At 40.4% G+C, this 13,848-nt stretch overlaps 1 protein-coding gene across 1 annotated transcript in view; it reads left to right on the top strand.

Annotated features, from left to right (window-relative positions):
- Positions 1-13,848, top strand: part of zgc:162331 (uncharacterized protein LOC793007 homolog) — a 31,764-nt gene that overhangs the window by 4,175 nt on the left and 13,741 nt on the right. Inside the window, exon 2 of the mRNA XM_034225939.1 lies at positions 8,378-9,209. Coding sequence (XP_034081830.1) covers positions 8,573-9,209 — 637 coding nt within the window. The 5' untranslated portion in view covers positions 8,378-8,572. The remainder of the gene's footprint in view (positions 1-8,377; positions 9,210-13,848) is intronic.

Here is a 13,848-nt window from a genome sequence, read left to right as displayed (position 1 = left end):
GAACTTATCAAATAACTTACTCAATCACTTTTAGCTAATGCTCACTAAACCTCTTTTAGTCTTTAACAAATAAACGGTATACAACTTTGTTGTGGCTCCACATTTCACACAGTATTCCCAGTGTGTGTGAGTGTGTTATAGCCTTAGTTTTTAAGCTTTAATTAATTTAATTAACTTTATCCCATGCACATGTCTACCTTTTTTTTTACATTTGACCATGTCATGTAACTTTTGTAATGTACGGGTCTGGCAACATTGTATTTATTGGTTGTGTTAAGCACTTTAATCTGCATGCTTGTATCAGAACTAGTTTTAAACTTATCATACAGTTTGTGTGTGTGTGTGTGTGTGTGTGTGTGTGTGTGTGTGTGTGTGTGTGTGTGTGTGTGTGGACTGGTTTACATGACATTGTGAGGCCATATGGCTGCTCACTAAATTGTGGGGACCTACCTTCCGTCTTTGGGGCTTTTTATTACTTCTCTAAGGCTTTAAATTGCAATGTGTTGCATGCTAACCGACTAGCCTCGGCCCGCCCTGTAATACCTCTTTCTCCTCTGGAGGCGATAGGAGTGTGTTGATAGGAGAGTCACTGTAGCGTTCTCAGACCAGATACATCATCACTAGGAGAGAGATAGATAGCTATTTTACAACACACAATATGTGACTTGCTCTATCGAAATCAGTCGCATTGACCCGAAGACACATTTTGAGTTGTATACACTGCTGGAAAGAGGAGATTCCTAGCTTTCTAATGATATCAGGATTGTTTTTGTACTCCAAATATTAAGCAAAATATGTCACATTATATAATGACTGTCACCGAGTCATCATTTTGAGAAAAAGGCCTTCAAAGTTTCCTCTTCTCTGGAATCCATCGATCTGATTGATTATTAGCGGAGCAAATGATCAAAATAGTACGGAGGGAAGATATTTTCGTTTGGATTATTGGTCTGGGGGAAGCTCGCGAGTGTGTGTGTGTGTGTATACGTGTGTGTGTGTTTGTGTAATTTTGCATTTGTGTGTATTGCGTTTGTTTCCCGGGGAAAACCCTCACGAGAAACACCGGCTGTTGTTATGCCTGCTGTGACGTTAAGTTACTCCGTTCTCCGCTTGTAATTATGCCGTTACAAGCTTCAAAGTTGTATTTATCATCTGAATTTGTCATTGCGACTTCCGACTGATTTCTATAGAGCGGGTCACATATGAAGACATTATTCAAATGCAGTACATATGGCAAACTACTCAAACTAAAATAAACAAAGGCAACATATTAATATAGATAGTATAGAGCCAATAGAGGTGAAATACTGCCCCCTGTTCTTTGGAGCAGGTGATTACAATTACACACTGACATTTGGCATACTAACACAAAAACATTGACAGTCTCCAAAAGTCTCCAAATATCACATACAAACATTGGTTATATTGTTGTACAATATGCACCAATCAGAACAACACATGTATGAGCATGTATAGAATAAACTGTACACTTGTATCTTCAGACGAGCTTCCTGAGGTGGAGCTGTCCGCTCTGCTGTGGTGCTGAATCCTTTCCATGAGCTCCAGCTATTTTAATCTGCCTGGTTTATCCCAAATATCCAAAGTAAAGGATGCACATGGGAATAATCACAATACTAAAGCTGTAACTTTTAAAATATTGATAAGAACTAGAAGGAGATATAGTCCTGATAGTTTACCTCAAATTCCATTTTTGAGAGCTTTGTGTATGTGTTTGCTTCATACTCTTGTTTTGTCTACCTATTTACTGTATATTTTGTATTTGTTTGTTATTCAAAACAATAGCTGATCTAAACTAAAAGTCTTGCTGGAGTGTCAACCCTCTTAGATCGGAAACAATGCAATTCCCACAAGAATATAACATGAAGTATTGTGGCTTCCCAGCACAAGTTTCTTCAAACCAAGATTACATCTGGAAACTCAATTATTAGACTAGTTTCTTTTGGGGAACACAAAAGTATTTGAGGAGTGAAAGTGTGTGTGTGTGTGTGTGTGTGTGTGTGTGTGTGTGTGTGTGTGTGTGTGTGTGTGTGTGTGTGTGTGTGTGTGTGTGTGTGTGTGTGTGTGTGTGTGTGTGTGTGTGTGTGTGTGTGTGTGTGTGTGTGTGTGAAGAGGTGCAGTTGAAGTTGTAGTAGCACCTGATAACCACATGTCGGTGCTCACACTCTCCACATTACAGCTGCTTTTAACATCCAAAATCCAAACCAGATATTGACAGTCTGGGCTGAAATGATTTATTTAGGCTGTAGTAAAACTCGTGTTTTTTTCTGCTTCAGGTTTTTCTCTGTTTCATCCTTGCTTTATGTTTAAAAATGTTTTATATCCATCTATCTATCTTTCCATCTATCTCTGTCGAAATACTTTTATTTCACTTGGTTAATAATGGTTGTTGTTTCCATCAAAGTCTAAAGGTTAGGGTTACTCATTATACACACACACACACACACACACACACACACACAAACACAATCGATATGAGTCAGCCTGCTTTAACCTTCAGCCCTCAGGCAAGCTTTCATCAGATTTGAATTATTCCTAAATATCAATTTGTTTTTTTGTTAAGTTGTGTGATGTTAATCTTCCCACCTTAGTGTCAGCATGTTAAATAGGCACTGTGGAAGTTGCAATATGAATGCCCTCTCATTGACTGACTAATCACTGTTTGTAAGTGACTGTAGTGGCAATTTCTTATGTTACCTTATATGGTAAAACCAAATGCTTCTAAAAGCATTGTCTAACACTACTTTCACCAGTTTGTTATTGATTACTCTCATTGTACATCTTTACAGTATTGACAAGTTTAAAATATCCCACTTCTGACACCAAAGTCTGTGGTGGATATTTTAAACTCGTCAATACTGTAAAGATGTACAATGAGAGTAATCAATAATAAACTGGTGAAAGCAAGCAGCGTTGTCTTGTTGGTTATTTGAAGCTTCAAAGGCACAGGTCTCACAGAGTATAGGATAGTCTGCAGGAGTGTGCGCAATAGTCACAGAATAGCAAAGCTTATATACAAGATAGGGCGGGCAGACAGAGTTTTGTGTAGCATGGCGGAACGCCTCAGAAATCTGCTTTCACACGGATGTCTCATATCGCTATTAGACACCTGTGTCCTTGAGCTACAGAAAGTATAACGGTTATCAGCATATGGAAGTTCAAACTTAGTGTGAAGAGGAGTAGTTTCGACATATAGTCTGCCAAATCAGCTCTGTGGCCTTGAAGCGCTTGAGAATAATAACCCTCATTAGAGTATGCAGAGAAAACAGCACATATCAAGAAATGGTACAGTATAGACACTGCTTTTAGAAGCATTTGGTTTTACCATATAAGGTAACATAAGAAATTGCCACTACATGACTCTCACTGCAGCCACGTCCCGCAGCATCAATCAATTATAAGATCAGACGAGCTCCAGGGGTCCCAGAGTCTCCCAGCCTCTCATCCCCCCCCCCCCCGAAGCTGCAGGGAGTCACCTGAAGCTCCGATCTACACTTAGATCCCCAGACGACAGCTTTACAAGAACATCATTGTTTTAACAATCTGCACGTGTTATATTTTCTATTCGTCACTTCTGTCAGTGTTTTCTTCACCGTCTTGCACTCCTCTCCTCATCTCTGATAGGCAAGATGAATAACTTCAAGTTAACTTGTCTTTCACACTTGCCTCAGTGCAATACTAATGTAAATGCTTTTAAAGGTATGCTACGATTAGCCCTTCATGAAACATGTAACTGTTTTACCTGATGCTATTGCTGATGTGATTATGCTTCTTGCCACTGCACAAATGGCCTTCTGTATTTATATTTGAATTGTATGTTTTTTGTTTAATGCCCTTGTTTTATGTTGAAACTTGTTGTGTGCCGTGTTGGTCAGGACTCCCTGGAAGAAGAGATCTTGTATCTCAATGGGACATTCCTGGATAAATAAAGGATAAATAAAAATACACAACCAGCTACTGTGGGGGAAATTGCTTCGTTACAAATAAACACATTCTTATATGTTTCTCTTGGGATTATTCCCCTTCCACCTTCATGTTTGACCCCTTGCCTCTTCTTGTCACAACAGGAACAGAAAACCAAACACTCCAGTGGTACTTGCAAAAAACACTTTAGCAAATGTATTTCGTTCAGTAAAGAATGAGGAAGATAAATCCAATCAAAATGCTTCGTCAGTGAGAACCTTAAAAGCGAAGTTTGTAACCTTGTTTGTACATTACTTTGAGAGCTAAAGATAACACAAATCATGTTGAAAGGACTATATGGCTAATTGAAGATGAGTTTCACTGGGAAACATCTGCCCAGGATCAGCTAACTGATGATTTCACTGTAACTGTAGATGTTCAATGTTTTTTTACCGACACTAATAATCGCTGTAAAAACCATCTCGTAAGAAACATGAAATACACAGATCAATATCCGCAACACTAAAACCTGTCAGGAGATGATTATCGGGGACACAACAATGTGACAATTCCCCTTTAATTCATATGCAAACTTGTCAGCAGACTATTCTCTATCAGCAGCACATTGAATGGACATGGAGTCAAATAATATGAGTCCAATATTCATAAATACAATTAAAGTTTAGGGCTGCACAGACTTGATATAGCACATTCTCAAATCTCCAGCTCTGTCAAATTGAAATGAGCTAAGTAACAATGTGGACAAATGAAATTGAAGTAGGTTGTATTTCTAAATGCTGAAGTCCTTACGAGAAATACATTGAAAGTGTCAGGGAATAAACACTGCCACCAAACAAAGCCTCTCTGCCCTGAGAGTGACCTGCACTTAGCACTGATTATTGGATGTATACTGCTGTACACACACACACACACACACACACACACACACACACACACACACACACACACACACACACACACACACACACACACACACACACACACACACACACACACACACACACACACACACACACACACACACACACACACACACACACACACACTGTAAAGACACACACGGTAATCAACACAAACAAATGCATGGCTTCAAAATGCACGGTTATTACCGTATGCGGGACAGAGTGGAGTAAGTGAACACTGTGTTAAAGTCAATGTGTGTTTGTTTTATATAACAGTATTTATTGTGCTCTAAGATGTGGCATTAGGGATTAGGTTGATAGTGTCAGAGCTACAATTTGTGAGTGTGTGTTTAATACTCAGTACATCGAGCTTTATTCTATGTGAAAAAGTGAAAACACGTATGATTTATTTTTGATGTCATCACACATTATTTATGAGCTGCTGCACTAAAACAATTTTTTTAAATTAAAATCTACCCTTTAAAATGTAATTTACATTTAAATATAGTCAAATATACTGATGTTCTAAGAGAACGTGTGTCAACACAGACAAACAAGGTTCTGAGATTTAGCCATGTGATATGCATCCACTATGTTTGTATATGTACATGTATGCGGAACTGCAGGACGGAGTCCCGAACAAATGTCCTTACGGGACAATAAAGTATATCGTATAATAAAATATAGGAGTTGGAAACACCTTTATCCGCATAGGGTTTTCATCTTAATTTGAACCAATAACATTTCAAATGGGTCATCTTTAAAACTTTAACGTGTCAATGTGTTTGCTTATTTAACTGACACCAAGTGGCCAAATATTTCATAGTGCTTCAAAATGCGTACTTTAGGGTTAGGGTCCTCTGATGCACTGTTAGTTTTGTGTCCTGTTTTTATCAGACTCAACATCTTCCACTTTGTCATCACATAATGTTATCTTGCAGATCTTTTGTTAGAAAAACAGTAACCCGTCTCAACCGTATGTCTGCTTCTTTAATCCTCATAATCTCAATGTGTACACATTAACCACACAGTCCTACCAGTAAAGTGTGAACATCTGTCACTCTTTCACTTTCACTTTTAATCTTTCAACCGTTTGACTTTCAGCTCCATAAAGAACAGCAGACTTATGATCCAACACAAAGTGGGAGCAGAGGCTGATAGTGTGCTCAGTAACCACTAGTTATACATATAGTATGTTTCAGAAGTAATGTGGTTATGATTAATTCATGTCCAAAATGCCGCATGTAGCATATTAAGGACATTATACATTATGCTTTTTTAATGTTAATGCAGGCTTCATAGTAAATACTGGTAATCGCTCTTTGATTAAACTGTAAGTGTGGTCTGCAAAATGATAGGAATACCAGTATCAGGTTATATTTGACATAAAAACCTTATCATAACCAAAGCTCTTTACCTGCTGGACTTTAGTCTATACGTGTCTAATGTTTAGTTGGCGAGCAACAGCGAATGTTTTGAGCTTTTTCAGAAAAACATCTGCCTGCTGCTACGATTACAAATGAGATTAAACTGCAGAGTTGGCATGTTTTCAAATATTTATTTTTTATTAAAAAAGTCTTTTTATTTCATTATAGTGTACAGTAATTGATGCCATTTCATTTACATTGAAATATCATCGTACACTCGTTCTCAAATATTTGTAACCAGAAATCACTTAACATCTTCTTTATAGTGGATTTGGTATAAAAGAATACTTTTTCGGCAAAGATTCCTAGCATCAATTTAACTCCTAAAACCCCCTTTACCACTTTTGTCTATACCAATAGGATGGTGTATTTATACCGTACAACCATGCCTATAGCAGCTTTCATTTGATAGCTTGAAATCAAATCTTTTACTTTGAAGCTTTTCCTGTGTCCACTTTGGCAAAGCTTTGGTTGTAAATAATGTATGTTGTGTTAGCAGAGCTCATCACGTCCCCATTTACTGGCCCAACATTTGATAAAAGTCCGTTTTCTCAGGATCTCACTTCATCTGTATTTGTTGGCAAATGTCTTGCTTCTCTTTTTCTGAATGTTTTTCTCCCGCTTTAATGTAATTTCACCCCGCCTGCTCCTCTCCACCTCCATTTATTTTCTTCGCATTCTCCATCTCTATCTCCTATTTTTGGTCCCAGAGGCATCATTTATTCATAGCTTTGCATGGACTTTCTGACTAGAGAGCTATCAACAAGAGCCATCAGGGTCATCACATTACACCTGAGCCAGTGTCCACCTGTGACCATAGCCTGTGACACACACACACACACACACACACACACACACACACACACACACACACACACACACACACACACACACACACACACACACACACACACACACACACACACACACACACACACACACACACACACAGAATGTCAATCTTTTGAGTTTAGCTTGGGCTTTAGTGTGGTAAAGATTCTCTGAGATTAAAGGGGCCCTATTATGATCGTTTTCGGGTTTCATAATTGCATTTTGTTCATTTACTGTGAGTATAGTACACACAAGGACAATGTGATTATTTGTCTACTAACATTGGTCTGTGGGATGTTACATTACACCACAGCAATAACACATTTGTTTTGCTCTAATAAATTATATGCCCTGCAAAACCTCGGCATCACATCGTCAAAGTGACTCCTGAATAACACAGAGGTTTGTTTGTTTGTTATCAGTATGAAATGGAGCCTTACAGAGCTGCAAACCTCAAGGCTAGCATACTTTAGCAACTGCTGCTAAGTTTCCGACATTCAAATCACACAGACCTCTTCAGTTCAGGTTATACTTCTGTAAACAGAAGTCCGGCAGCAAATACCTTCTACATAAGAAACTCATTCATAGTTTAAAGGTCACTCACAGGGTTAGGGTTATATCTACCCACAATTAGCCACAGTGTGGTCCGAAATGTGGCGGGGTTAGGGGTTTGTGTGGACACATGCACCTAAGTGGTTTGCAGCTATTGGGAAGTTGGGCTTAGTTCAACCATTCCACAGTATACACCTATACATTCAGCTTTAGTTTTCAATCTGTTTTCCAACCAGTTGAGTTGCTAAGTACATTGTGATCTATTGATGTGAGCCATCAGCAAATATTGCCTACATTGTTTAATTCAACTGTGCATACAACCATTACAGGGGAAGTACAGAGTGAAGGGGCAGAGAGGGAAAGGACTTAGGGCTGCATGAGTTACAGCTCAGCACAGCTCAGCGAATGAGTGAGTGTTACGCAAGAGCTCAGTCAGCCCAGCGGGAGTTAAGAGGGGGGGAGAGAGAGAGAGAGTGAGAGAGAGTGGTAAGGGAGAGAGAGAGAGAGCAGTGAGGGAGAGAGAGGAGAGCCGGAGAGGAAACAACAGCATGTGAGAGCAGATTACAGCTGGATCCACACACACACACATACACACACACACACACACACACACACACACACACACACACACACACACACACACACACACACACACACACACACACACACACACACACTATCATACACTCTCCTTTACTGGCTTCTCTGTCCTATCTCTTACAGTGCGGCAACATCATGAGGGGGAGCGCAGAGGGAGTTTTCCTCTCTCCGCTGAGGGAGTGAGGAGAGAAGAAGAAAAGACATAAGAGAAGAGAAGAGGAGAGAAACTTTCCTCTAAAGGATCTTCTCGCTGAGACTAGACCATGAGGCTGTGAATCGTCCCTCTTACGGAGCTCTTCTTCCTCATTAGCTGACCCCATGTCTCCCAAATGTGGACACCCCACTCGGAGGACCCCACTCTGGATGCTGCTGTGCACGCTGCTCTGTGCTGTGGTGCTGGCAGGGGGCTCCACCCTGAGCCCAGAGGACTTACAGAGCACCACAACGCTGCCGGAGGACTGGACCGGGACCCCCATCCAGCTGCAGCCAGACCTCCAGACTGAGAACCTGATGATCAACGAAGCGCAGACTGAAGCGCAGACTGAAGCGCAGACTGAAGCGCAGACTGAAGCACAGACTGAAGCGCAGACTGAAGCACAGACTGAAGCGCAGACTGAAGCGCAGACAGAAGCGCAGACTGAAGCGCAGACTGAAGCACAGACTGAAGCGCAGACAGAAGCGCACACTGAAGCGCAGACAGAAGCGCAGACAGAAGCGCAGACTGAAGCGCAGACTGAAGCGCAGACAGAAGCACAGACTGAAGCACAGACTGAAGCGCAGACAGAAGCGCACACTGAAGCTCAGACTGAAGCGCAGACAGAAGCACAGACTGAAGCACAGACAGAAGCACAGACTGAAGCACAGACTGAAGCGCAGACAGAAGCACAGACTGAAGCACAGACTGAAGCGCACACTGAAGCTCTGCAGACTCAGAGCATCACCAGAAACTACACAGGTTAGTTTGTTCAACCATCAACCGTATATTCTTTCATTTTTACTGCTACTGCTTTCTTGGACATGTGATGTTTTGTGATGATTTATTCTTGTGTGCAATAACTTTTTAGCCACATGCCTGAAGAGCCAAAGTTAAATTTGCATTTCAATAAATATTTAATGCAATTATACATATAGCTATAACTCCTTTCAGGGCAATGACATGTATTGGTGTTCGCTTCTCAGATGGGAATATTGGGAGGTGTCTGATAGCTAACTGAACATCTTTTGATTGATGCAAAAAGCTACTGATATTTCACTATTACTGGAATACCAGTCATTATTCATCCCTTCAAAACGTCTTGCATGGTCATTATCACTTATCACATCGTCACTAAATGACGATATTAAGATAACCCTCTAAATTCATAGAATCATTGTGATTGTGGTGTGTTGCTACATAAAATAAGTCATTATTATTAGGCTTTTTATTGGTAGTAAAAAAATGGGTACTAAGTAACAAAATCCTTTAAAGTTCTTTAAAACTGTACCTGTCTCTCCTAATCTGAACCTAACCCGGATCTAAGTATCGGTGACGCTTAACCTCAAACTGAACCTAACCTGAACATAGCTCTAAATCTTCTACAGAAAGTGTGCTAAGAGAACACACAAATACATTTAAGATGTCTTTGTACAATCTCACATTCCATCCCAAAACTTTATTGTGCATCATAACACAAAAACACATGCATGTATGTGCATGTTTACTTGTATGTGAGTTGAGTTGGCCTTCCAATGTGCGGTGCACATTCTTGTGTTAAGAGTACACCATTTATGGAAAGTGGGGAGAATTATTAATAGTGTGTTAATATGTGAAAGGTCAATCCAAGTAACAAAAAAGATAGTTGTGTGTTTCTACATGTGTTCTGACTCACATTGCTTATGTGGGAATACAGAAGTGTGAGTGCATATAAAGTCTGTGTGTGTGTGTGTGTGTGTGTGTGTGTGTGTGTGTGTGTGTGTGTGTGTGTGTGTGTGTGTGTGTGTGTGTGTGTGTGTGTGTGTGTGTGGCCTAGCATTACTATACTTGTGGGGACCTAAATCTGTTTACACAGTCACGTGTGGGGACTCTTCTCCCTTATGGGGACAAATTGGAGGTCCCCATGAGGGGAATCATTAATTTTAGGGTGAAGACTTGGTTAGGATTAGGGTTAGGATTAGGGTTAGGCATGTGTTGGTTATGGTTACGGTTAGGATAAGTCTCCAGGAAATGCATGTAAGTCAATGTAATGTCCACTGAAGTGATGTATACATGGTATGTGTGTGTGTGTGTGTGTGTGTGTGTGGCGGCAGGTGATGCAGTTACAGTTCGTTGTATCGAGGCTGAAGAGAAAGCTGCAGCGCGGCTCGCATGACTTCCCCTCCACTGGAGCATGAACTCGCTTTCTCCTCTGCTCATTCTCCCTTTTTCCTTTTCTCTTCTTATATGTCACTCTCTCTTGCCCCTGTTTGCTTTAAACAACCACTGTCTTATCTGTCTCCTGTTCCACTTATTGCTCTCCCCCCGTCACTTTGTTTGTAGTGTTTTCATTTCATTCCGCTGTTTCTATTTATTTTTCCACAGTCCTCTGTTCCTTGCTCGCCTCTTCTTAGTCACAGAGCCCTCGTCCCCGCGTGTATGCATATATAGCCTACAACGGATGACAAAATGCAAACATCATGTGCCTAACACACACACGCAGACAGAGCAGGAATAAGCACTTTTTACTTTAATAACACACACACACACACACACACACAAATCCTAGAATCCGAGATCCTGGAGGTGTGATTAATATCAATGTTCCCAAACCAGTGCTTATTCAAGCAGCATTAACACATAAATGCAGCGCTTCTGTATATTGTTTACTTTTCTCTACTATATTTTAAGCCAATTTTACTCTCCTTAAGGTCTGGGTTGCACAGCAAGAATGCGTTTTGACATTTTAGAGATTTTAATTTTAGCCCTTTGATATTAAAATTAGCCTCATCTGTCATTTTAGGACAAAAATAAATCCAGTTAAATATAGAAGACTTTTGTACACGTTGAGCCTTTGGACTCATGAGGCACTGAATATCAACAGATCTGTACATTACTTTTCAGGAAGAGTTGAAGCAGTTTATAGTTTATTTTCCAAATGTACTACACTACACTTACTTCATGGTCTTTATGCAGAGCTTACAAAACACATGCTCTTAGTGTCTGAGGGACCCCCCCCCTCTACTATATTCCTTCCAAAAGGAGAAAGAAACAAGCGCAACGATGTGCGACTGGGTATCAAACACAACCAATTTATTGTGGTTCCAAGTGGCTAAACGCTCTTAAATAATTCAGTTTCTTGGATAAAACCAATGGCGATGATCAGTTATGGATACAGCGTCTAACTGACAATAAGCTGCTTATTCTTCCCTCTAAGTCTCTTCGGATAAGATCGTCAGTCAAAAGCCTTAACCGTAAATCTGAAATGTTAGACTGACTTTAATCTGATTCCCTGACAGGCAAAGCCAATTACCTTTGTCTATTCCAGGCTATTTCTGGTGTAATAAATCCTGTTAATGACACGCTAACACACAGGAATACAGATGCACACACTAGCCGTGAGGAGGTAGAGTCAAGTGGATTTTAAAGCCAATTACTTCCATCTATTCTACCTTTTTTCTTCAGAACTGTATGCTGAGATCTTCACTCCTGCATCTGACATTAACTCTGTAAACTTTAACATGCACCATTTCTGCAAACATAAATAACGCACAATGGGAATTTCTTTTCTGGACACACACATGTACCCCTAGGCGTATTTATGTCAACGAAACACACTATTGTCACACCTCAGCCGTACAGGCTTTGTGCAAAAGATTGACTTCTGTCTCCTGCCTGTCAATACAATATGGTCACTGGCAGTGACTCGACTTCATCATTACCTTCTCACGCCTTACCCTAACCCTAACCTAACCCTAACCCGCTCAACAAACAATGTCACTGAGGAAGAGTCTGAATTAGCTTTCTCACTGCTCTGATGGTTGTAGCTGGATGTGAACAACTAATAGGCAGGGTAAATGTGTGACGAAGGTAACTTCGTCACTGTGAACTGACGGCTTCGGGCCTGGTAACTCAGCACTTTAGTGAACAGTTTTGCACTTTATTAGCGTGATTGCACAGTACCGTTTGGCATGGCATATTTGCACATTTTATATAATTTATACTAATTATTGAGATAGTATTTATGAAAGGATTAAACTGTATTAATTGAAATGTCGTCTGGCAGGTGCTGGTCGGGTCCTCGGCTCCGCCTGACAAGATAGGGGAGTTAGCGAGAGCTCCGAAAGTGCTTATGCTGGTGTAGAATGACAGCGGTTAAGAATAATGTAAATAATATGTGGGGGTGTAGACATCATAGCGTTAAGTGGCATTAATTGTACAAGTGCTGACTGCGTTTAGTTGGGTTTGTATGTGTGTACTTCTGTTCAGTTATATGTTTGTGTTTGAAAAGTGTTCCCCCTCCCGTTATGTCTGTTGCTGGATTGTGTGCACCTGGTGCCCTGTGTTGTCTCCTCCCCCCTCACCTGTGTCTTGTTGCTGATTAGTGTGTGTGGGTATTTAGGCTCTGTTTCCCTGTCTGTTAGGGGCAGGGAGTGTGAGTGAGATCCTGGTGGCTGCAGGCTGGGCTCACGTGAACAGAAGCAGCAGGATTGAGGCTGTGTGTAATGTGTTCATGTTTTAATAAATGCCCACACCGGGTTGTATTTTTGGACGTTCTGCCTCTGCCTCCTTGCTTGGTCGGGCCGCTCAATTGTCAGCTTCACAAAATGACAAAGCAATACTTAATCAATTAAAGCAATAGTAGGGTATTTTGGTATTTGCTATGATGTTTTTTCGTTAGAAATGTAGGTGGAGCCAGCAGCCAGTTGAATAGCTTAGCATAAAGCTTGAAAACAGTACTAACTAGTTAAACTGGCTTGGAATAAAGGTAACAAAATCTGCTACAGGTACAGGTTTATTTGCCAGGAAATGTGTGGGAACTTCAAATGACTGTTTTTTTTTTTCTTTTATGTTCTGGCATAACAACTGACCCCCCAAACAGCAAATGTTTGTTTTTACACTTCAATTTGTGTGTGCACTAGACAAGAAAAAATCCCAACAGACAAAACCCCCACCAACATCTGCCTTTTGTCAGAAACAGTTATATAATCTTTTTAATTAACGGATGGTTGTAAAACACACTTCACTAACATTCAAATAACCAACTATTTGAATTGTTGCTCTTTACACTACTAAAAGAAGGGGTACTAAACTTCAGAACTTTACAGTGCCTCAGTTTAAAGGTGAATAGTAGTGAGGAAAACCAACCCAGTGATATTTCTGATCTGAATCTACTTTTAAATATCCCAAAAGCTACAAAAAGCTCTGTCAGATAGTTATTTCCGATTGTCTTGTGTGTTAGATGTCATTTATCCTTTTCTAACCACTTGCTGTGTGTACTTTAGATTTCCTATGCTGCGTTCCCAGAATGCCAGACTGAGTTTGAGTTGACTTATTTGAAGCAAAGTGACAGTAACTGTGGCTGAACACGCAAGAAAAGAAAGTGGGCACTTAAGACCTCTTGTCTCTTTGTCATGTAACT

This window comes from Gymnodraco acuticeps, unplaced genomic scaffold, assembly GCF_902827175.1.
Source record: "Gymnodraco acuticeps unplaced genomic scaffold, fGymAcu1.1, whole genome shotgun sequence".
Classification (NCBI taxonomy): domain Eukaryota; kingdom Metazoa; phylum Chordata; class Actinopteri; order Perciformes; family Bathydraconidae; genus Gymnodraco; species Gymnodraco acuticeps.
This window is presented reverse-complemented; position numbering and strand designations above follow the sequence as displayed.